Here is a 23844-nt window from a genome sequence, read left to right on the forward strand (position 1 = left end):
TTACCCGATTCAAGCCTATAGCTCTCGGCATCAACGCCAACGGTATCTAGTCCAATGGGCGTTTCACTTATCCAATTCTGTGTGCAAACGAGGGCCTCCACGGTTGACGGTGACAATGAACTCCGATAAGCATCCAACACGCGACCTCCAGTGCTAAATGCCGACTCTGAGGCAACCGTAGTGACAGGAATGGCTAGCACATCTCGGGCCACACGGGAAAGGACTGGATACTTGGTGGAATTAACTTTCCACCAAGTTAATAACTGAAATACATCACTAGGTGCCTCGACAGCTTCCATAAAATATCGTTCAACCTCACATATGAAAATATGTAAAAAACACTTGGATCGAAAAAATCAATGCATTGGTCAAAGTCAACGATCAGCAGTGCTGACGTGGCGTCTGGTTGCAAATGTAGCAGGATGGTGTGATAGTGTGGTGACGTGGCTACTAACAAGACTAGGGTTGACGTCAACAATGAGACGTCCGCGTTTGGTGCATGGATGTGAAGCTTTAAAGCACGTGCAATGCGTGGGCAGCGCAACAAAAACTTTGGAAGGCACGTGGAGGCACGTGCAAACTCCGATATGATTGATTTTGATAGCGTTGAGTCAGTCTCAATGAGATTTACCCAACGATATGCCGCATGATCAAAACAGAACTTCTGCCATAATGCTTTCGAAATTTTGTAGTAATCCTTATAGCGATTGTAACCATCTGACATCAGTGAGCAATACTTGAATGGCTCAACCGTATATAGAAGATAGAGGTAGTAAAAGAATATTGAGAACGATGAAAACTACTAGTACTTAGAGGATCATACTAGTATCTTTGATTCTATGTTAGAATTGTATTAATCAATTCTATATATATATATATATCATTGTGCTATACAAAGTGGTCTATATATATAGGAGGCCAAAGGCTAGACAAGAGCCTTACCCAATCAACGTGGGACTCACAAAACACATATACATTAACACTAACACTAACATATACAATAACAAATTAATCGTTAGATAATATAAATTTAAGTCACTTGGTTTAGTCTCCCTTTCAGGATAATATTACAAATTATACTGGTATCTTTTTTTTTTCTATTTAAAAAGAAAAAATAATAAATAAAAAGTTGATGGACAACATCATCATCTCATCCAACGAGTCCAACTAGATTCAATCTACAGCCTTATGAAAATGAACATTGGATGAATACCATTTCTCTGGCATCAGACCCAGCCAAAGTTGAAGGAACCAAAACAAAAGCTAATACTTAATAATCTTTAAAAGTATCCTTCTTCAAGAAAACAAAACAAAGAAAAGACAGACTGCATCAAATTAATATGAACATTGGCGTGATCAGTACTATATCATATAGACAAGTTAACTTATTAGAGTACGTACAGAAAGTTCAGGCATAGTCAACTACGCGAAATATGGAGACTTTAAGCACAGTAGGCTTCCTCTGGATGAGCTCAAAGACAAAGGCATCTCCTTTTTTCAAATTATTGTCCCTTGCAAAGACTTTCCACCCGCTTCCTAGTTTAAGTGACGACCTCGGGTGCCTGTCATAATGGCAACGCCGGCATATGACATCCCATTCATGTTGTCCATCATCCACATCGGAAGTCAGAAGTTTGACACTTTGATTCAGAGAAAGATAGCTGGTAGCAAATCCACTAGGCACATACTGCAACAGCAAAGAACAATCTAGTAGTAATGCATGCAACTCGTCATGATCATGAGCGCCATATAATATATTTCAATTTAAAGAACTTGTGATTACACATATATCATGCATGTAAAAAGGCTCAGTACCATATGATAAGATGCAGGTGACAGCATGACACGCATGAACGAAGGATTTTTAGGCTTGAAAGTTATGGCTGCTTGGATTGCTCTCTCTCTTCCTCTGGACATCCTGAGACGTCTTTTTTTCATGGATGTGCCAGAAAGTACTACTGGTCTTTCCCTATCATGATCAGATGTTTCTCCATCTTCATGTTTAGACAATATAATTTCATGAGTTTCTTTCGACTTGTCATGGCTTGATTTTTCTACATCATCATCCGATACCTGCATAATCATGTCCACTCCTTGATCATAGTCCAAGTTTTTAGATGAATACTGGATCTCAGTAGCAGTCTTGTCAAATACAAGAACATGGAAATTTGAATTTCCTTGGTATCTGAAGACTAAAAAGTAGCCAGAATCTATAGAATGATATTCTACAAAATCATGCCAACCCTCATGAAACCACATCTCCTTCTCAGTAGCTGATCTCTCCAATCCCACTTGCCAACTACAACCATTAGGAAGAATGAGTGTTACAACGGTTGGCAATTCATCCCCAAATAATCTTACAAACTTTACGGGGATCCTCTGCACAAAAACAAAAAACAATAAGGAATTAACGTACGTACGTTCCTATATATATATATTGGTCTTTGGAGTTTGATTATTAACGAATTTCAAATTGATCCAAGCAGTGAGAAATTCGACAAACCTACTGATCTTGTGGCCGTACAAAGCATATCATAGAATAAATTACTCCGATCCTATACCGTCCATTCTCGGCTAAAGTTTAGACAACAAAATATATATGAGATCATGATCATGATCATGACCAAATATATTCTAGAATAGCATGCAGTACTGTCAAGTTTTATAAATTAAAAAAATATCATGATCATCAATCAACGTCATGCAACATGCATGATCAACTAAAGTATTATAAAGAACTAATTAATTTAATTTAAAAAAATCCAACAGAAATTCAAAAAAATAAAAATGAAGAGCTGGAATTAATTAAGACGCCATGCATACTACTGGTAATTTTAGAGCTATATATATGCCAAAATAAACAAGAGCGTTTTTACGAAATGAATGATGTTACGTTGGACTGGCTACTGCACTACAGAAATATATATTTCAATGCCCATCTCGTAATTAGGGGAAAAATTAATTTAAGGTATAAGTTTAGTTTAAAGGATCATGATATAAACTTTATTGTGCTCAAATTATATTGATGAAAATATTGTAACTGATATCAATCCCATTAATTTATCTTACTTAATCAACATTGTTGATGTCGTGTTTTGTAGCTTGAGCAACTCCGCGTACTGGGTCGATCTATTCCTACAAATATAGGAAATAAAGGCTCGAGGTGGTAGGGGATACCTCTGATATCTAAATCAATTTGGATTTTGGGTTTGTGATTTAAGGGAGTTTCAAATGAAAGTGTATAGAGAGTTTTTTGCACCCGAGGGAAGGATATATATACCAAGCAGAGGCGATCCCTTGACAAACTAATCATGGTGGTGCCACTCCGTACTCAGGTCGTGTCCTCTATTAACTCCCTGCCATGAGACAAGCCGTCCATGCCTAATCGTGGCGTGTCCGCTTTCATCCTTCATTAAATATGGTGTGGCCTTGGTTGGGCATGCTCATCTTCCAAGTCTGTCCAACTGTCTGTGCCCAAGGGTTAGGATTGTCCCTGACCCAATGGGTGCGGATTGTCGGCCAGTAAAAGTGTCAAACCTTTTGACTCAGTCCCATTCCCCGCATGTGTTACCTCACTGCTTCTTTATGGGCTTCTTGGGCTGTCCTCACCCTTCTTGGCCTGGCCCAACCCATCTTATTCTCTCATACCAATTTTGTCCTACTGGGCTGTCCTTTGACCCATCAAGGCATCGTGGGCAGGGCTCGTGAGCGCAGTCGTTGTTTATTGCTGATAGCTAATTGATCAAAACGTTCAAATATTAGCTATTGCGCAGGTTTCAATTACTGCCTTAATTAGTCTCAGAATTGGTCAAAAAATTGGATGATATACTTTTTTGGTGATTTTTTACAATCGTCATTTATTATTTCCAATGAAAATTCGATGCGACAAAAGCGATCGACGACTCCAAAACGAGAAAATATAGCCGGAAAAGATTATTTCTAACAACTTTACCTATTATTTCCGGTGATTTTAATTGCTGAAAAATGTCAATATTCTTGTAATAAGCCAAGCAATCGCCCGGCCATTGCTATATGGACGTTGCTACGTCCACAGAGGATTTCTGCCGATCAGTTAAATATTTTTTTTTTACTTTTTCTTTTACCATTTTTTAAAACTATTTAGATATTTTTTAAAAATAAAAAAAAATCATATATTTATTTAAAAATACCTAAAAAAAAAAAAAAATTCAAATAAATTTCGGTAGAGGAATTCGGCTGTGAAAGTAATGTTTTCCTTGCTATATATATTAATGTTGCATTTTCCTGGCAGCAGATTTTCCTGCAGTGTTAAACAAGCAAGCCCTAGCTAGCTCGCAATGTATGTATATCGGTGATGAGGTACTACTAGATCAGTAGTTTATATATTTACAATTAATATGGGTGCATAGCATTACCAGTTTTTTTTGGGCCATGGCAGAGGGGATCATTATCTTGAAGAAGTGCGCCGGTCTCCTACCTGCCACAGAACTCGACGGCCGCCGGTGATGATCATATTTCCAGTTAGGAAACATTCCGCTCCGGCGATTCTTTGATATATTACCAGCTGCTGCCATGCACATGAGTACAAAAACCTAACCGATCGATATTATATATGTATGACCCTTAATTACGACGCCCAGCTCCTTCCAATCTGCCAATGGCGGCAGCCCTAGAAATGTCTAGCATTCACTCACCCGGAATTCATTCAAAGAAAAGACGAAATAGGACTTGGTTTTGAAAATAAAGACAAAGCATTTATTTATTATTATTATTATTATTATTATTATAATACATAATTTTACGTATAATCGTAAAATATTTAAATATTAAAAAATTATTTTAAAAAAAAATAAGATATATTATTAAAAAATTAATTTTTTTATATAAATATTATATTTTTTTATTTTTTTAAAAATATTTACATGACGATTATATAATTTATAATTATAAATATCTTCTCTCTACTTTTACATTTAATTTCACGCGCAACTTATCTTCTGAATATCGCATTCTTGGAACTGAGAGCTTAATTTGGTTGTGTTTGGATGTTGAAGTGAGTTGAATTGAGTTGAGTTGAGATGATAAAATATTGTTAGAATATTATTTTTTAATATTATTATTATTTTAAAATTTAAAAAAATTGAATTATTTATTATATTTTGTATTGAAATTTAAAAAAGTTGTAATGATGAATTGAGAGTAGTTTTGGAACCAAACGAGATGAGTTGAGTTGAGATGTGCCCACTTGAGAGTTACTTACCTTTCAAAGAATAGCGTTCTTCAATTGGCCAAAAGATATCTTCAAATTCCCGTAAAAATTTGTGGGTCTCAACTGAGAAATAGATATACATATAAATAAGTAAATACTATAATATTTAAAATGAATAATATTAGATACAGTTATAAGTTATCTACACATCGCATATTTTTAAAAATAAAATAAAATCTACTATTAAAAAATTAATTTTAATATAATTTTTATATTTACTCATTTTTTTTAAGAGTGTGCGTTTGCACACTTTATGACTATAAATATTATTTTTTATTTACTATTTACTACTGCTCAATAAATATTGTAGGGTCACTTCGTATGCCTCTCTCTTTTCTACTTAAGCGGTTGGGATAATAGCTTGAGTGGATCTTGATTAAAATCTACGAGTACTCCAAAGTACTACTGTTGGCCTCTCTTAATTCCAAGCACATTGTTTTTAGATTTACACCATTTCACAACATATATAAGTAAAGCTTCCAAGAGTGGAACTTTGCGATACTGAATAGTGAAGATCCAATTCGCCTTAGGCCTGTTAAGTATGTAGGGTCATGATTAATTGAGGAGAAGAACTATATATGATCCATTATCTGAATGCAATGTATATAGAGAGAAAAGAATCATTGAAGACCATAAACAAGCAGCGCTCCAACTCCTCCAATACCAGCCAGCAGTCCAATGATGACCCCAATTGGAGGCAACCCTCCACCTACTACTTTCCCAGTGCTCACATCATACTCTGCAAACCTCTTCTTTGGGGCTCTACATTGAGGGCATGTGTATGAATCCGGCTGCAGAACAGGGAGACAAAAAAGTCCATGTTTCTCAATAAGTAGTCACCTACTAAGAAGATATTGATGATTTACCAAAAGAATCACAAGACAATGCTTTTGTAAAATGAACTCTATTTTGTAAAACAGTGGCTTAAATGGCATGGCAACATTGTTGCCAATGCTGCAGCACTGAAGGCATCAAGGAGGATCGTAGAAGTCATAGAGTTAAGCTCTTTTATATCAATAGAAGACAGAAAAAGGGAAAAAAGAACAAGAGAAAGTAATTGCTGCCATGTTAATGAACTCGTGATGTTACTTAATGCTTAAGCTGAGAGCAGTTCATTCCCTGATCTAATTAATGGAAACAACCTCAATTACATTGGTCGACGTGTCACATTTTGAGCGGCTTTCCATTTAAATAGTTGACTTATAAAACCACTAAAATTGAGCCATTTCAACCGCTATGAGTAAAAATGATAAAATCCAGGGTGAATGGTAGCATTACTCTAAAGGGAAAGATTTAAGTAGATGCAATTCAGGAACTAAGCTTACCTGCTCATCAAAAGGTTTCTGTAGAAAGTATATGAATCCACAATCAAGGCATATGTGAGTAGCTCTAGCCTGCAAGAAGGTGCCTCTTTTAATAATTGGGTATCAAAGAGCCATTTAGATACTGTCTTGAATCCAGAAGATTAAAAGAAAATTAATAGCAGATTGAAGCTCATTATGCTAAAGTGTCGCTTGCCTTTTGAGCCTCAGTTAATTTCCTTCCAAAGCGGGGAGGAGCTGGTCGCTTTGGTAGTCGCTTAACATCTACCTCAGCACCTCTGTATCACAGATGTATAAATGGACACTAATCAAGTCACAGATCTCCTAAAAAAGAGTTAAAGAATACCAAGAAAAACTCAGCGCCATCAGTTCTCTTGTGGATTTTTTTCTTTTTACATGGACTATTTGCTTACAAATATGAATGTAACAGCTGGAACTGAAAATAATACAGATGAACTGAAACAAATTCCAGTACGTATATAGATTCAACAGTGTAGCTACATTTTACTCTATGGTTTTTCCCTTTATATTATGTTTGTCCGTACTGTAATATATATAAAGTAAATATATGTAGAAAATATGCATGTCCAGTCCTACAGAAGCAGATATCAAGCATTTAAATTTGATCATGTTGAACTCATGGGGGGTATGGATAAAAGATCTCCCTATGTTACTCTCTTGAATTATCGATGATGAATCGATTTGATAGCTCGAATGTTGTTATTCGTGATATTGCTCCAATGTGATATCATCGAGATGTAATCATCCCATGGAATATTGCTTTTACAGTTAGAGGATTTATCATCTCTATGGGATTGAATATGGAAGTACTCTACTATCACACTGAAACTAATAACTTCCTTTAGTTGTTTTAATCACTTTGGAAATTCTTTATCATATTTGAAACCTATTGCATTGAATCACCAAATGCTGGTCTATTGAATGCAATTGTCCTCGAGTTAATTGTGGGTAGGATACTAATTGGTCCCCTGCATTTGGTATCAAAATCATCACAAACTGAACCATCTACCAAAAGCAGATTCATAGAGTGGCTAAATTCCAACAAAAGATAATGCTGCAACAATTTGGGATATGATGTCTCTCTCATAAAGTATGAAATTCATTTATTCAAGTCAGTTGAATGCAGCCTCATCCATTGTACTATTCGGTTGACCTTATAAACCTTCTTTGGTTATTTGCTCTCATGCTTGGGCACACAGTTCTGATTCCATATGTACTCTCTGAATGGCCCCTTTTTGCACTTTTATCCATCCTCCCTGATGGCTATCGCGATAGAAAATGATTAAGATGCAACCTTTTTACAACACTTTTCATCACTTTTTAAATAATAAGCATTTTTGTAAAATGAGTTGCAAAATAGTATTAGGAGTATTATTATTTTATAAAAATGCCCCCTTTAAAACAGAGTTTTAAAAATGTTATAAAGGGGTTGTATCTATATCAATACTCCATGGTGATTGGTCCTCATGGCTCATAACCTAGGCACCTTGGCCTACCTTTTAATATCGTCTCCTAAACTACTGACACCATGTAATTAACAAAGCTATTGAATCTATTTTCCTCGACTTTCTTCATTTTTGTATTTTCCTTGCAATTCCCAATGACATTGTAAAAATAATATAAATTGAAAAGCAAGAGAATAAAAACAAAGGAAAGGAAAGATAACCTGTTGACAACGAAGTAGACAGAGTCTGGCTTTGCTTGGATGGCAGTTTTTGTAAATCCCAGCTTATCAGCTGGCCATAGCTCATCACCAAAGAAACTGCTAGTGTAGAGTACCTGGTCACCTGACTTTAGCCCTGCTCTTGCTGCATTCCCACCCCCATCCACAGCCTAAATCACAAAACCAGGAGCCAAGAACAACCTCATCAATTAAGCAAAAATACATACAAACCAACTTCATTCTACTTTTTTATGCATAAGGAATTCGGCATTTGGAGAGAGATAACATAGGAATAGGAAAACTCACAGTAATGACAACACCACCACCAGGCTTTTGACCCAAAGTGAGGCCTAGTGGCTTATCAACCTCAGCCTCAAAGGTCTTTGTAGCCCCAGCAGTTTTTGCTGTGATATGAAACCCTCTTCTTACATTAGCGAAACTGCTTCTACTCTCAGACACGAAGGAATTCGAGATACCCCTTTTGGCTTCTTGAATTGAGAGGCCTTGGAAGGTGGTTTTCTAGTGAGAAACAAACATAAAGACTAGCTGTATTCAGTAAAAGAAATCTGGTAGTGATGAAATTTGGTTTTCAAGAAGTAATACCTGGAATTTAGATTGTAGGAAAGGCTTTGTTGGTGGTATTGAAGAAGTAGTGATGGAGTTGTTTCTGGGGAAGGTGGCAGTGCAAGAGGAAGAGCCTGCAACCACAGCTGTTGACATATTTGCTAGAAGTAAATTTAACAGTGTTTCTGTGTGTGAGTTGAGAGAGAGAGAGAGAGAAGGGTAGGGAGAGAGACTTAAACAGGCAGTTTTGAATTTGGTTGTCGTTGTTGAGGATAGAAGCAGTTGAGTAGATAACACTAGATAGGCAGTGGAAGATACAACAGACGAAGAGAGCCACACGCCCTCCTTACTATCCAGCCACAAATTATGACAGCCTCGTAGTATGAACTTTGAAGTAGATTTTACCGTTCTCCAATCTCTACCTCTCTCTTTTTCTTTTTCTTTTTCTTTTTCGTTTTGCTTTTCTTCCCCTCATTTTGGGCCTTTTCTTTTTTGAATCAATACATTCTCACGCCGATGAAGTCCATGTGAACTGGGCGGCCTATTGTTTCCCGTACAAGTACTGGTAAGTGGTAACCTTTTAATATTGATATTTGGGCCAAAGCCACGTATGGAACACCTTAAACTGAAAGTAAAAGAAAAATGATATTTACAGTTACAAATGTATAAGTATCGTATAATTATTTTTTAAAAAATAAATAAATATATGACTCACATAAAAAAAATAATTTTTTAATAATAAATTTTATTCTTTTTCAAAACGATTGCACGATACTTACGTACTTCACAACTGTATGTAACATTACTCAAATAAAAAACCATTTGGTTGCTCTCTTTATTTTCAAGAGGGTAATCTTCGTCCACCAAATCTACTGCTCTCTTGCGCCACCACCCTCCATACTCCAACCTCGACTCCTACTTATCCTCCGCAACACCCACTCCTTGCCAAACAATTATGAGCAATGTGTGCCCCAAACACAGTAGGCCACCACGCACCTCCGTAACCATCCCCTTGTCCGGCCTATATACTGACGATAGTTGATCTGCAGCAAATAAGGGAATCGAGTCACACTAACGTGTACCGCTACACATGATAAGGCAACATAAAAAACTACAAATGGACACAAAAGGCTGCATAAGCAACTATGGAAACCATACAACTAGCGCCAACGGCTACTCCATGTCCGACTACAACTCATTGAATTCCAAATCACGTACCCCAATTCTCTCCTTTGTAACGTTGTACTTGTACATGAACTCTATACATGCCAACTATTCATTCTGTAAACACCTTTTGTGTGTGTGTGTGTGTGTCATGATCAACTAGATATGGGTTATCTCAAATGCTCTTACGATGTGTGAGACATTTTCACAAACACCCGTATTAATTATCTTTAGTTCCCTCATTATCTCAAGCATGTCTCTAACTAATTAATCTTTTGTGAGAATACAAAGAAATGAGGGATTTAGGATTAGAGATCTCTAACTACTGCCCGACACCGTCAAACTAATTAGCATATATGCCTCTTTTTGTTGAAAGGTCCACTTGAAATTGACATTTTAAAAAAGAGTAATAGTACATACAGTCGCTACGTACAATCTTTATTTAAAGACTGCAATGTAAGCCTAGATAATTTTATCTTTAAAATCTTTTAAAATTATAAAAATATCCTTCTTAATATGATACTTTTTCTCATTTAATAAAGAGCATATACATACAGTCTCTACTTGAAAACTGCAAATACAAAGAATTTCTCTTTAAAAAAATCCAACGTACCAATAAGTCTAACCATCTAATATATTGGACTAAATCAATTATTTGATATCATTTTTGTTTTATTTTCTGTGTTGTATATATCAATATTTTAGGGTATTAATTTGTTGGGAAACTGATCTACCCTTCATCATGATCATGTATTCAGTATTTGTCTTTTGATCAGTAATATCACTGTGATATAGTTAAAAAAAAAATGCAATATTAAACTTACTGGAGATAAAACCAAAAAAACAAAAAAAAGTCAAAGACAATGACTATAATTTGTAACTTGACAAAGTGAAAGTAGTCCAGTCGTTCGAACAGATGCTAATACTGCAAAACGAGATTAATCAGTATCGATGAATATTAAAAAAATATAATGATGTGGACGATGATGAGAGTGATATTATTAGAGATTGATTTAGATGGCATGTTTCTTGCCAATTAACGTAGTGAAAAATCCATAGAAAAATAAATAAAAACTTCTTTAAAATAAGAAAAATAAAAAGAAGCAATTTGCATGCCCTTTTTTTTTTTTTTTTTTTTTTTGAGCTTTCTCGTGGCTAGATATTTGTGACAAAAATTGACCGATTGGATATCCTTTGGTGACAAAAATGACCAAGAAGAAGTTTACATTACCCTTCATGATGTATTTATCATTCTTGTTGCAAATAATTATTTTTATAATATATATATGATCACCAATAAATATTTTTCTTGAAATCATCCTCAAGTTAATGGATTATGTTCTTCTAAATAACTTTGATTTTTGTTTATAAACTTGGTCATGGCAATACTGCACTGGAAACATCAACTGATCTCAAGTGGATAGATTTTCCTGAGGGGTTTGATAATGGCCACTATTTTTATGAAAAAGGGGAAAATAATTATTAAAGTGATCAATTACATGAGCTTATCGACAAAAAGAAAAGAAAAGAGATTCTACGAAATTATACAGTTATTTATCAAAGAATGATCAGGAGTGTCTTTCAAGACATATTTTGAAAAAAATAAAAATCCGGCATCAGTAATAAATTAATTATATTTATGTTGGTGAGTTAGGTTGTATTTGGATGTTGAGCTGAGTTGAGTTCTTTATGAATAGCAGTGAGTTGAGATGATAGAGTGAGTTTTGTAAGATTCGCCTAAGATCATGAGTTTAAATATATTTGGATGTTAAGATGAGTTTAGATGTATTTATAAGAAGTTAAAAATGTTGTGAATATCACACGTAAAGAAGTTTTGAATTGAAACTGTTGTAGGTCTCATATGTAAAAAAGTTTTGAGTTGATATAAGTCTAATAACTTGAGAATTAGGTATGTGGATGTTAGACTTAGTTTAAAATTAGACTGAATTAAATTGAATTCATATGAGTTTAACAACCAAACAGGACCTAATTTTTAGCAAATGGCTAATTATGTTAACATGATATAGCTAACTAGCTAGGTAGGTAGCTATGGTGCTAGCCCACTAATTATGATCTTCACTTTAATTAAATTAAATGACCCAATTAATTATAAGTTGTAAGTATATACGTTAAAGTCCGCTTGCATATATATATTAATTTGGTCCAAAACCAAATTAATCAGACATTTATACGTAATTATATTAAAACAAGGTAGAATTCACTTCTAGTCAAACCAGAGAGAGAGAGAGATTGCTGCTTAGAACTCATTACCTACCTATTTACATACATATACATACATACATACATACATATATATATATATATATTAAATCTATTTATAAAACCAGTTAGGTTCACTGCCTTTAAGATTGAATTCAACATTAAAATTATTGAACAAACCTATGATTTTATCAATCTATTTATATATATCTCTAGCTTAAGTACGTACTAAACAATTAAACTAAAACTTAATTAATATACTAAGAAATTAACAGTACGCAGGACTGCAGCAGAAAAAAAAAAAAAAAAACAGTCCGCAGGACTCAATATTATATATATATATATATGGTCTTAATTTGACTTGAAATAATATAATACTAATTAATTATATATCGATCGATCTGTGCAGGAAATTCAAAAGTCAAAACCATGCATGCATGAACGGTGGGTAGAAAGTAAATTACTAGTTGAATTTTATGTTATGGGCGCGCAGTATTACACAACTTAATTATATTATAATGACTAACTTTTGGGCATGCATGCATTCTACAATATTATTTATATATATATATATATATATATTAAAGTAGTAGCGGTCTATATAAAAAAATACTTGTAAATATTATGGTCATTTTCATGGCATAGGCAAGAAAAATAAGTTTTGTGATTAATTTATTGTAATAAAAAAATTTTATAATTAAGTTTAACAGTAAATAATTATTTTTTTAAAATTAATTAATCGTAAATAAGTAATTTTTTTTATAACGGAGAGATAATTTTGTAAGAAAAATGTATGAAAACCGGCATGAAATGAGAAGAAAAAAATGTTTATATTTTATTTTTTTCTTTCTCACGAGTATATTCGATGATGGCCGCATTGCATTCGATACGTGTCTCGAACGCGTACGTCGAATATGAAGCCGCTATTGATGACCATTCAACGTGCATTCCATGCCGGGCTAATTACTCAGTTATTCGCTCCCTACTATCTTAGAATTATTGTCTAGCTAGATTCCAATGAAATTAGTGTGTGTTTATATATATATATATATATATATATATATATGCGCGCGCATGCACGCAGGCACGTATTTGTTGATATATAAATTAAATAATAAAAATCTATCACTTTTCATTAATTTAAAATTTTAAAATAAGTAGTACTAATTTCTCAATATATAAGAAACAATAAATTTCAGCATATGAGAAAGTAAATAATTAATCATACTATATATACAAGCATGCAGCTATCTAGCTATTTTACTACAAAGGCCATACCTGATTTTTGTTATTAAGTTTATATAAATTGATGCGAGTGAAACACTTAAATACTAATAAACTCACATCACATTTTAAGAAAAGTAAACTAATAACAAAAGGAAATAATGAGAATTGTTTTAGCAGATTTCATAAAATTAAACCTACAAATTGATGTAATTAATTTATGTAATATATTAAATTATAAAATTATTATTATTATAAAATAAATCTAATATATCATATGAAGTTATGGTCATCAATTATTTGTGATAGATTGAATATAATTATCCTGTATATATATATATATATATATATTATATATATCGTGAAATCTTTAAACTTAAACAATATTAAGTGAATGAATTTTTTTTTTTTTTTTGAAAAAAAGAAAGATAGTAGTAATATATATTATAGGTATATATAGGATTGTATGCGAGCTAGTAGAGTGTATATAATAATAATGTGTAAAAAAATAAAGGAATAAAGAAGCGCGCAGACAGTGACGAGTCGACGAAATCTAAATTTTCCGAGTTTGGGTGCGGACTGTTGACGGGAAAAGATATTTCTCAAATTGGGAAATATTTAATTTATCAAAATTTTATAAAATATATGATATATTAAATTATAAAATTATTTTTATTATAAAATAAATTTTAAATATCACATAAATTTATGTAAATTTTTTTGTATAAATTTTTTTTGTCACGATAACGTTTCTCTTTAAGATTTTAAAGAGAGGAGATAAATATATCAAGAGATTTTTGCTCGTTATCACAAAATATTTATACAAATAATAATAAATATTAAAAAATTTACACTATTTATATATTTTTTTTTTTTTTAAAAAGATTGTACGATACTTGTACACTCATGATTGCAAGTATCATTTCTTAATTAATTAATTGAAACTTAAAACCTTTGAGTTGTTGGTGCCGTTGGGCAGTAGACAAGGGCCATTTTGCTGAATCTGAGTGTCCATATATAACTATGTATAAATAGGAGGTTGGGTTGGGGCCATTTCCCTCGTACACAAGGCTCTTCGATAACTACTAGGTACTGCTTTCCTTTCTTCTTCGTCATCAGCTAGCTGTACGTGTACAGTGCATCATTGTATGGCAGCCAATACCAAGACCCCGGTCGTGGTTGCTCTGAGCTTCGGCAAGCGTTTCTTCAACCTCATCTGGGCGGCCTCCAACCCCCGCCATCCCTCTCTCCCCTCTCCTCTCTTTACTACTCTCACTCTCAGGTTCTTTTTCACTTCTCTCTCCCCTCATCTGCATGCGTTGATTTTTTCTTGTGAAAACTTCCGACTTGCATATATATATATATATATGCTGATCTTCCAAGATGATCAGAAATTAAGTTGTTATGGAAGCTGAGTTTCATGTACGTACGAGGTGGACATACATAGGAATCATTTTAGAATCGTTGCCAATAACTTTTTAGTGGGTATATATATATATATATATATATATATATATATATATATATATATATATATATATATATATATAGTGCGGAATCCTTCAACTTTCTTTCTGGATTATTTATTCGTCTCTTTGATCGTCTTGTTGGTGGGGAGAAGTAATTAATTTGATTATTAGATTAGTTCCGTTCCCTAGCCATTTAGGCGGTATTCGATCGGTGGCGGCCATATGGAAGGCGGTTTTTAAGAAGTTGAGTCTTTTTTCTAATCTTTTAATTAAGAAGTTATCTATTTGCATAAAGAGACTAATATAAATATAGAACTGATATATACACAAACAAATTATACAAAGTAAATCCATAAAGTAATATGATTTTATGGGATCCGTTAGATCTATTTTATAATAAAAGTAACTTTACAATTTGATGTGTCACATCAAACTATTTGTAAGTTTATTTTTGTGTAATTACTTTGTGATTAAATATTTCCCATATAAATATTGGAAAATGATCAATTTCTTTCTTTATTTACTTATGGTAAGTTAATAAAATCTCAACTTATTTGATTGTGTATGGAATTTTATTAGGTCCAAGCAAAATAAATATTAGCTTCGAGTACGGTTTCTAAGTAGTTCTTAACGGTTTTTTAAATATATGATCATTGTTTTTTTTAATAAGTGTCCTTTATTATCAATGTCATAGTCGTTTGAGAAGTGAAATAAGATGAAAAATTTGTTAATAGTAGTAAAACAGTTTATGAAAAGTAATAAAATGAATTGAGTTAAGATGTTTTATTAGATTTTGAGAAATGAGAGAAAAAAAATTGAATAAAAATATTACATAGTTAAAATGTTGTTAGAATATTTTTTTCAATTTAAAAAAATTGAACTGTTTCTTGTGTTTTGTTTAAAATTTAAAAAAGTTGTAATAATTAGATGAAAAAATTAAATAAAATTTTTTTTACATTTGAGTGATGTTTGAGAAGAATTCAAGATGGTTCACGAGGCCTAAGTTGATTTCATGAACAAAAAAAAAAAAAAAAAAAAAAAAAAAAAACAAAAAACAAAAAACAAAAAAACAATCTAACCCTAACAACAACACAACGAAGCTATTGTTCTTTGCTTTAATTTGGATTAAATAAGCAACAAAATTACAGCAATACGATGGAATATGCTAATGGAATTATTTGAAGATACCATTATATATATATATATATATAAATTTACTGTGCTAAAATATTAAATGGGCTGGCCATTCTCAGTGCTTCTCCCCGTTGGATCTTGGACTGGTCATCTCTTTTTTTTTAATTATTTGATAACAAAAATAGTTAAGAAACTATAAATAAACAAAAGGGAGACAAAATGTGTAGGGAATGAGGGAAAGCTATATGCCAAAAAGTAGTTGGGAACTGGGTCGGTTGGGGTAGTCTCTATCTTTTAAGGTCATGTGCCGGTCACGTGGTTATGATGCTATTTTGACGGAGCAACATGCATGAATGGTAGATTAGTGTGAAGGCCGAAGGGTCAGTCTTCAGTCGTTTTGGAATTAGATAAGCTTAAAGTCTTTAGAAGTGAACATTTAGGTTGCGTTTGGATGTTAAAGTGAGTTGAGTTGAGTTGAGTTGAGATGATAAAATATTGTTAGAATATTATTTTTTAATATTATTATTATTTTAAAATTTGAAAAAGTTGAATTGTTTATTATATTTTATGTCGGGATTTGAAAAAATTGTAATAATGAATTGAGATTAGTTGAGAGATATTTGTCATCCAAACGAAGCCTTATAATATTTTTTTGTAGGGTAGTTGGGAAAGCCACGGAGTTGAAGGTTAACATGAACAATGCATAACATGACAAAGGTCAACGGGCAACACTCCCTATTTCCATCTCCATGATTTTTTAACGTGTATTTTAGTTTTAATTCCTTTTATATGTGTGTGTATATATATATAGAGTAATGCTAGAGAGAAGTCATTATAACAGTGTATACTTTACATTCACTGCGTGACTGTTTCTAGTTAATTGTTTCCAACACTCACTTGAAGAGATGTGTGGTCTACATGATGCCACATCATGTGTGCAAAATGGATGCACTCAATAGTAACTTCTATCTATATTTATTCATATATATATATACATATATATAAGTTTCTTTCTTCTTTCCTATGTGCCAAACATGCTGCCTAGTTATCAATTACTCAATTCATTAGTTCTCTATAGATACCTTCAAAATACCAACTGCATGCTAAAACCATGATGACAGGAGGGCTGCACACACCTCAGTGTATGACAAGAATCCTGAAGACCACACTCCGAATGTGGTTCCAGACTATATAATCCCACCTCAACCTGAAACTTACTGGATTCCGCACCCTCAAACTGGAGTATTCGGACCCTCTACTGAACAAACCTCAACTGTAGTTGGAGAGCGTGGCTTCCACTCTTCGTCTGTGGATGGTGGTGAGGGATCTGTGCTCGAGGAGAAGGCTTGGTTCCGCCATACCGGTGTCGAGGACTTGGAGAAGCCTCATGCTCTCTAACAGCCTGCAAGGTTGAGGGGGAGCTGATTTATATAAATAACTGAATAAGTATGGTATAGATGAGGCGCCTGTAGCCTATCATGCAGTATTTTGGCGTAACAAACAAGACTGGTTTTTATTTTCATAGCATGGCAAGTAGTGGAGTTGGTAGTGATACATATTACATAAGGGAATGGTACTGCCGAATCTCGATATCCATGTGGTTGTGGCAGCTTATGTATGCACCATACTTACGTGTTATCAAAGGCTTGGTTATCTTTAAGTGGTCGTGGTGTTCTCTCTCTCTCGCTCTTTTGTTTCTCTGTTTTATGAGTAATGATACCTTTCATTTTGAATCTTACTATTTTCTGTTACATCGGATGATGAGCATAAGCTTTTTCTAACTTCATTGAGGATGAAGAACATTATTTCTCCAGTTTCCTATGGATCATATACAACATTATTTATTAAGCTCTTCAATTGAAAACACAGATAATTCCCACATTTTATTAATTTATCTATCCATTGGTGTCGATTTGGCACTTCTAATTTTCTAAAGGTTACTAAAGAGATTTAGATGAATAGATTAATGAGAATGTTATCATTGTGAAGAAAGAAAAACTACTATAAAAAATAAAAATAAATAAATAAATTAAAAAGAAAAGAAGAAGAAGCTATAGGAGTTTATATGGGGGTATAAGACAAATCTATACAATTTCCATTGATTTAACAAAAACTGCTTTGAAGAGACTAATCAGCACATCTATTGCCCATGCCTTCGGGTTTCTCTAAGCCCACTGATTTAAAAAGCTGATGCAGGAATAAGCTGAAAATCTTGTTGAAATAAACATGTAGATTTATTTGAGCATGCGCTAGTCTATCACTCACCTACTCAATCTGATCTTTTGGACACTTCCAATTCTCTGTTTTTGAAATAATCACTCTAGACCATCTAACATTTCAATCTGCACTGTGTCTGCAAATTTGCCCCAGATAATCGCAGGCAAACATATATGACCATGCATCATAGTAGTTCTCGTACTAATTCTACATGGGCCTAAAAAAAAAAACAATGGTGTTGGCTTAAGGCCCAAGGTTTCTGACTAAAAATTGCAAGGTGATACATGGATGGTCGAAAGAAGGCCCCTAGAACCACCCTTAGTGACCGCCGGCAAATATGATAATTCCAGAGATGGAACAATTCATCCAAAGACCCTCCACCTCAAAAATTCCTGCTGCTGCCTGGAGCATCCTTTGCCAGTTGTTTCCGCTACTAAGAAAGATTCAGAACAAGCCCAACTGTGTAAAAAGCCTTGATATCCCAGGGTCAATATTTGAAGTTTACTGTACCAAGCGTCAAAACCCCCCCAGTCCATCTGAAGAATTATAATGAAGTTTGAGGGGTTTTAAAATGTAAAAGCAGGGCCATGCGGGTACAGAAAGTCACAATAACTGGAAGTTAACACACACAATAGAAAAGCCAAGCATATCATGAACGAATAGTATATCTATGACATGCAATCTCTACAATAAGAGGGATAAGAGAAGAGCTCACCTCAGCTCAGGCAATATTTATTCCTTTTGCACAAGGATTATGATTAAAAGGAGTATCCCTTGCCATCTCGATTATCATAGTTATCCACAACTTGCCAAACATCAGCACAATGAACCACCCTAAATTCCAGACTGATCTAGTACTTGTAATGTCTCTGTTCAACGACCATTAGAGCAGCTTGTAACATCTCTCTAGCCTTCCTATCCGGAGTACATCCAGCATATTCCATTTCCTTGTATATTTCAGGAACCTGGCCAACAAATTATCACGTGAATTAGGTAAAAATATTTAGAAAAAGAAAGCGAAGGAACATGCATTTGGATTATCAAACTGGGCTCGAGGATATCCCACTCAAACTTGCACTTAACTAGAAGATTGAGAACAAGTATAGCCTTAGGCAATGTGCAGCTGCCATTTATATGTTACATGGATAAGAAGATTAGTTGGAACTGACTGAAGGATGAAGAGTACCTTACCTCATCAAATTTCCTTGCTCTAATGCATGCCTTCATAAGCGTACTATAAGTAATGACATCAGGATTAATACCCTTCAGAAACAACATAAATTTAATCATTAAAAGCCAAATAAGAAGGGGTGCAGTGGACAAAGTACAATAGTCCCCAGCGTACATCATGTCTAACCATATAATGTAATGCAAAAGAATAAGGCTTACACTTTCTCTCATATAATCATAAATGGATAATGCCTCCATGTGTCTCCCAGCAACACCAAATGCATTGATCAACACATTCAGCATTATAATATTTGGCTCAATTCCCTCTGCTTCCATGACTTCAAGCACCTTTAGTGTCTGTTCACATAATCCCTGCCCCAAGCAAAAGTTATAATTGATGTGGAAAAATTTTTAATGAGTTTATCTTTGAGAAAATATCATGAAATGATCTTGAAAAAGTTGCAAAACTTCATTCGTATTGTACAGATCAAGTTTTAAGATATTGTTAACGTTGCTATATTTTATTGAATAAGAATGAGTAAGAAGTCCATGCCTAGTTATTTTTTTCTCCCTTGGCATAAAATACTTTCTATAATTGACTTTACTTTTCTCAGATCCCTCCAAGAAACTATATATGACCCATTTTTGCGAAGGATAGAAGCCAATAACATAGAGATACAGATATCATTCTAGAAGTAAATGAGTCGCCATCAGAAGCTTACAAGCTTTGAGAAATAACAATCACCACAAATGGAAATAAACATTAAGGATTTTCCATTTTATGAGGTAGCAAATAGCATTGTAGGTTGTCTTCAGGTCACTTTGCTTCCTCATTCTCTCTACCGTAAACAAGTTGCAAAATTCTAAACCTCAATCTGGTTTCATTATCATCTCAGTTAAATAGATTCCAACGTATTTGCTAGCCATTACCCCTAAATGTTTAAAAAAATATCAACCAAGGAATTCTAAAGCAAAGAGATTAAACATTTCAGATGGAATACTTTTCATTAGGACATGAACATCACACTGTGAAGCACCACAAATGCCTGAAAATGGCAAGCTCGTTATAGCAAACCAAAGCAGTGAATAAAGCACAAGTGTAGCGGTTAGAGTAAACAAATGAATATTCCAGCAATGCTCCTCTGTCACTGTGGGTGTCTTCAGGGCTCCAACTAAAAGAGAACTAGTTCAAGACTTGCTACATATAATGGTCCATGGAAAACAAAAATATAACTCCAAAAATTGCAGAAACTTCCAGGCCTGATGCTATACTATCATGACATATCTTATGGCATCTGATCTGGTGGACGCAGATAATATAGAAAGAATAGTATCATCTCAAACTATATACATTTTCAGGCCCCCCGATCCCCACCCCCCAAAAAAACTATAGAAATGGAGCACTCCCTGCTCCCCAAAAAAAACCCCTGGCCGGCTCAAAAAAATAAATGAAGAAATAATAATTATACAATGAGACATTAAAATGAAAGGAAGCAAGAAACAAAGGGTGAGTGGAATAGCCAACCTGCTGAGCATAAGCATTTGCTAAGATACAAAACATGCTTGCAGAAAGTTGAACACCTTCTGACTTCAGAGCAGATATGCACTGCTCAGCTTCTTGAAATCTCCCATATTGCCCATAAATATCAACTAAAACTGCATAAATGGCACCACTTTTTTTGTGTCCTCTGTATTTCATTGTCTCAAAAATCTTCTTCATCACATCCCACTTTCCCTGCTCTCCCAAACAGCTAATAATCCTAAGGAAGACCTTTGGGTCAGGATATAGCCCCTGTTCTTGCATTTCAGTGAAAAACTCAAGGGCCTTAGGTAGATCCCCAGCCTTACAATGCCAACGAATTAAAGAGTTCCATGTTGTTATATCAGGTCTTACACCTTCTTGTTTCATTTTCTCAAAAACTTCCAACGCTTCATCTAATTGACCATATTTCCCAAAGGTATCTATAATGCTATTACATATCTGCTTATCTAATGACATCCCCATCTCCCTAATCTCTTCCATAATGCCCACTGCTTTCTTCCACATCCCATTATCCCTGTAAAGACCAATAACCTTGCTATACACAAATGAGCTCAGTTGAAACCTCCTGCGCTTCATTTCATTGATTATTGCCCAGGTATCTTCCAACCGCCCAGCATTTACATAGTAAGCCACAAGAACCTCATATGTTTCTTGATTCCTTTCAATACCCAAATTGTCCATTTTGTCTAAGACCTTAACAGCAACTCCTAGGAGGCCTTTCTTTAAGAAAATTCTAAGCAAAACATTGTACATTTTCACTCTTGGTTTAAACCCGTAACATACAATTTCTTGAAAGACTGCTTCAGCTTCTGAAGTCCGACCAATAATTCCAAGAGCTTCAATTAAACGAGTGTAGGATATCAAGTTTGGATGAAAGCCCAGAGCCTCCATTTGAGAAAGAAGCGCCATAGCCCTATCAATATCTCCTGCTCTGCAACAAGCACATATTATCTGGTTGTATAGCTCACCAGATAGCTCCTTTCCATTTTCAGGACCATTTGGACACTCGGTAATCAATCTCTTATTGTCAAGTGCTCTTAAACTAAATTCTCTGACAACCTTATTTCTCATCGAATAATTTGAGGAACTAAAGAACTTGTATTTCAAATGGCCGGTGAGACAATTTGGACACAAGAGGAAAGAATTGACAACACGAATGGATGATAGAGAAAGTAACTTTGGAAAGAAGATGGATTGCATCTGGATACCCATATTACGTCTTTATACTTCTGCAACAAAGAAATCACTTAAGATAAGAATCAGATCAGAGATCTGAACCAGGAGGTTTCTCAACCTGCTAAAATTCTATTCTCAAGCCCTCTTTAACACACCGGCCACACGCTGCCACATTGGCAGTATGGTAAAAGACCAAGAAAGAGAAATGAAAGGAAACTCTGCTTCCCGTGACCTTCTAATTCCCCCTTCCTGTGACCTAATTTTGCTTCATCTCTGTTGCTCTTCCTTGCTATAATCTGTTGTTTGATTTTTCTGCATCTAGCTCTCTTATTTAAGAGGTTTTGTCAATATTTTAAGTGAAGGTCTGGCTGTGAGTACCTGTCTTGGTGGTGCCTTTGTTGGACCTCTGCTCAGTGGTTGGGTTGCTGATGGGGTTGGGCGACATAGAGCTTGAATAGCCGAAGTCTCTTCTTTTTCCTTTCAGGTAGCCCCAATTGGATACAAGAACTGTTTCAGGTATCTTATTTCATTATTATAATTTTTTTTCAAATTTTCATTCAAAATTTTAAAATTTTAAAATAATAATAATATTAAAAAAATAATATTTTAATAATATTTTATTCAACTTCTAACTTTAATTTCAACTCATCTCATCTCATCTCATCTCATCTCATCTCTAAAAGATACCTTAGTGAGTAATGAAAAATGGTAGTGGGATGTGCGCAGCTGTTTGAGATAATGAAAACAAATTCAAAAGGGCAAGCAATAACCTAGGAAAAAGCTCTGTATCATGCAAGGAAAACTTTTGAATTCCCCTTCGAAGTACTCAAACTATCCAATGAAGTCAAAAACGTTACTCTCTCTCTCTCTCTTTCTCTCTCTCTCTCTCTCTCTCTCTCTCTCTCTCTCTCTATTTTTTCTTCAAGAAAATACAATCGGGAGAGCATACTCAGTAGTGAACAAAATTGATAAAATTAACACTGAAGCTGAAAAAAACATACCCAGTCTTCGTCGGCGGCAATACTGTGGACGGTGAAAGCTGGAAGTACGGTAGGAGGTCGGTCAAGGGAAGAGAAATAAAGTCCTTTCACATTCCATTTTATTTGGTCAAAGGACAATCCACTTCATCCCAGGCAGTGTGTTAAACTAGGGCTCTTCCCTATCACTTATCTTCTCAAAACTTTGAGAAAATTTCTACTAAAAGCAAAATATAAAATAAAACAAGAAGGGAAAAATTAGTGAATGAAAGAGAAGGACTAGAAGATGAAACTCACTGATAGAAAATGGTGAAGGAACGGCTACGGGAAATGTGGGTGGAATTCAAAGGCCTAAAACAGCCACCGGACGGATATTTAATATCATCGTATCATGGCGAGTGTCCACCGTCGAGCAAACCGTACTGCTTCTAGTTCTAGCTTCACGATTATCGAATTTATTTATTGATTTTATCTTTCAACCCTTCAAAACACGCCATTCATAAAAGGGTCCGCCATGAAATTGGGTTATGTCGAAATTGGAGCACAAAGACCCAAGAAGCCCCCGTTCAACCAAAAAGCCCAAAAACCTCATCGAAGATCAAGATAAGTTTAAATTATATTCTCGAATCAGTGTTGAGTATTTCCAGCAAAATGTTTATATATTATAATTTAATTTAAAAAATAAATTTTAAAATTTAAATCTTATATATTAAGTTTTACCGTTAAAGGAAT

The 23844-nt window shown here is 34.3% G+C and overlaps 4 protein-coding genes across 12 annotated transcripts; 1 reads left to right on the forward strand and 3 right to left on the reverse strand.

Annotated features, from left to right (window-relative positions):
• Positions 1-287: 287 nt before the first annotated feature.
• Positions 288-4727, reverse strand: LOC108999814 (B3 domain-containing transcription factor VRN1-like). 2 transcript variants are annotated; one of them, XM_035686696.1, is made up of 4 exons: positions 4395-4670; positions 1816-2379; positions 1402-1687; positions 288-717 (listed from the first exon to the last, which is right to left on the reverse strand). In XM_035686696.1, exons 1-3 carry the CDS (start codon positions 4557-4559, stop codon positions 1409-1411), a joined length of 1008 nt encoding a protein of 335 aa, XP_035542589.1. In that variant the 5' UTR covers positions 4560-4670; the 3' UTR covers positions 288-717; positions 1402-1408. The 2 variants fall into 2 exon arrangements, with proteins under 2 accessions (XP_035542589.1, XP_035542590.1); XM_035686697.1 differs by lacking the exon at positions 288-717 and having other exon boundaries at positions 1130-1687; positions 4395-4727.
• A 911-nt stretch (positions 4728-5638) lies between these two features.
• LOC109012469 lies at positions 5639-9128 on the reverse strand. Its single transcript, XM_035686698.1, has 6 exons — positions 8858-9128; positions 8561-8773; positions 8258-8424; positions 6767-6848; positions 6574-6642; positions 5639-6039 (listed from the first exon to the last, which is right to left on the reverse strand). The coding sequence occupies exons 1-6, from the start codon at positions 8972-8974 to the stop codon at positions 5869-5871; spliced, it is 819 nt and encodes a 272-aa protein (XP_035542591.1). The 5' UTR covers positions 8975-9128; the 3' UTR covers positions 5639-5868.
• Positions 9129-14479: 5351 nt separating this feature from the next.
• LOC109012468 (late embryogenesis abundant protein At5g17165-like) lies at positions 14480-17767 on the forward strand. Its single transcript, XM_018994125.2, has 2 exons — positions 14480-14708; positions 17151-17767. The coding sequence occupies exons 1-2, from the start codon at positions 14575-14577 to the stop codon at positions 17425-17427; spliced, it is 411 nt and encodes a 136-aa protein (XP_018849670.1). The 5' UTR covers positions 14480-14574; the 3' UTR covers positions 17428-17767.
• LOC109012467 (pentatricopeptide repeat-containing protein CRP1, chloroplastic-like) lies at positions 17322-23561 on the reverse strand. Of its 8 annotated transcripts, none has more exons than XM_035686511.1 (7): positions 23410-23561; positions 23137-23329; positions 20942-22642; positions 19636-19788; positions 19438-19509; positions 18962-19211; positions 18086-18782 (listed from the first exon to the last, which is right to left on the reverse strand). In XM_035686511.1, the coding sequence occupies exons 3-6, from the start codon at positions 22169-22171 to the stop codon at positions 19098-19100; spliced, it is 1569 nt and encodes a 522-aa protein (XP_035542404.1). In that variant the 5' UTR covers positions 22172-22642; positions 23137-23329; positions 23410-23561; the 3' UTR covers positions 18086-18782; positions 18962-19097. The 8 variants fall into 8 exon arrangements, with proteins under 8 accessions (XP_018849667.1, XP_035542404.1, XP_018849664.1 ...); XM_018994119.2 differs by having other exon boundaries at positions 23137-23332; XM_018994117.2 differs by having other exon boundaries at positions 20942-22188; positions 22514-22642; positions 23137-23561.
• Positions 23562-23844: the final 283 nt, after the last annotated feature.

This window comes from Juglans regia, chromosome 16 (genome assembly GCF_001411555.2).
Source record: "Juglans regia cultivar Chandler chromosome 16, Walnut 2.0, whole genome shotgun sequence".
Lineage (NCBI taxonomy): Eukaryota > Viridiplantae > Streptophyta > Magnoliopsida > Fagales > Juglandaceae > Juglans > Juglans regia.

Coding starts and splice junctions, on each gene's coding strand:
- LOC108999814 (XM_035686696.1), bottom strand. CDS start 4,559: ATGTGCATGGCAGCAGCTGGTAATATATCAAAGAATCGCCGGAGCGGA. Junction 2,380..4,394: donor CCATGGCCCAAAAAAAACTG/GTAATGCTATGC, acceptor GTTTTTGTGCAG/AGGATCCCCGTAAAGTTTGT. Junction 1,688..1,815: donor CACCTGCATCTTATCATATG/GTACTGAGCCTT, acceptor TTGCTGTTGCAG/TATGTGCCTAGTGGATTTGC.
- LOC109012469 (XM_035686698.1), bottom strand. CDS start 8,974: ATGTCAACAGCTGTGGTTGCAGGCTCTTCCTCTTGCACTGCCACCTTC. Junction 6,849..8,257: donor GTCTACTTCGTTGTCAACAG/GTTATCTTTCCT, acceptor TCTGTGATACAG/AGGTGCTGAGGTAGATGTTA. Junction 6,040..6,573: donor AGAAACCTTTTGATGAGCAG/GTAAGCTTAGTT, acceptor CCTGTTCTGCAG/CCGGATTCATACACATGCCC.
- LOC109012468 (XM_018994125.2), top strand. CDS start 14,575: ATGGCAGCCAATACCAAGACCCCGGTCGTGGTTGCTCTGAGCTTCGGC. Junction 14,709..17,150: donor TTTACTACTCTCACTCTCAG/GTTCTTTTTCAC, acceptor CCATGATGACAG/GAGGGCTGCACACACCTCAG.
- LOC109012467 (XM_018994122.2), bottom strand. CDS start 22,171: ATGGGTATCCAGATGCAATCCATCTTCTTTCCAAAGTTACTTTCTCTA. Junction 19,789..20,941: donor CAAATGCTTATGCTCAGCAG/GTTGGCTATTCC, acceptor TGCTTGGGGCAG/GGATTATGTGAACAGACACT. Junction 19,510..19,635: donor ATGATTATATGAGAGAAAGT/GTAAGCCTTATT, acceptor TTGTTTCTGAAG/GGTATTAATCCTGATGTCAT.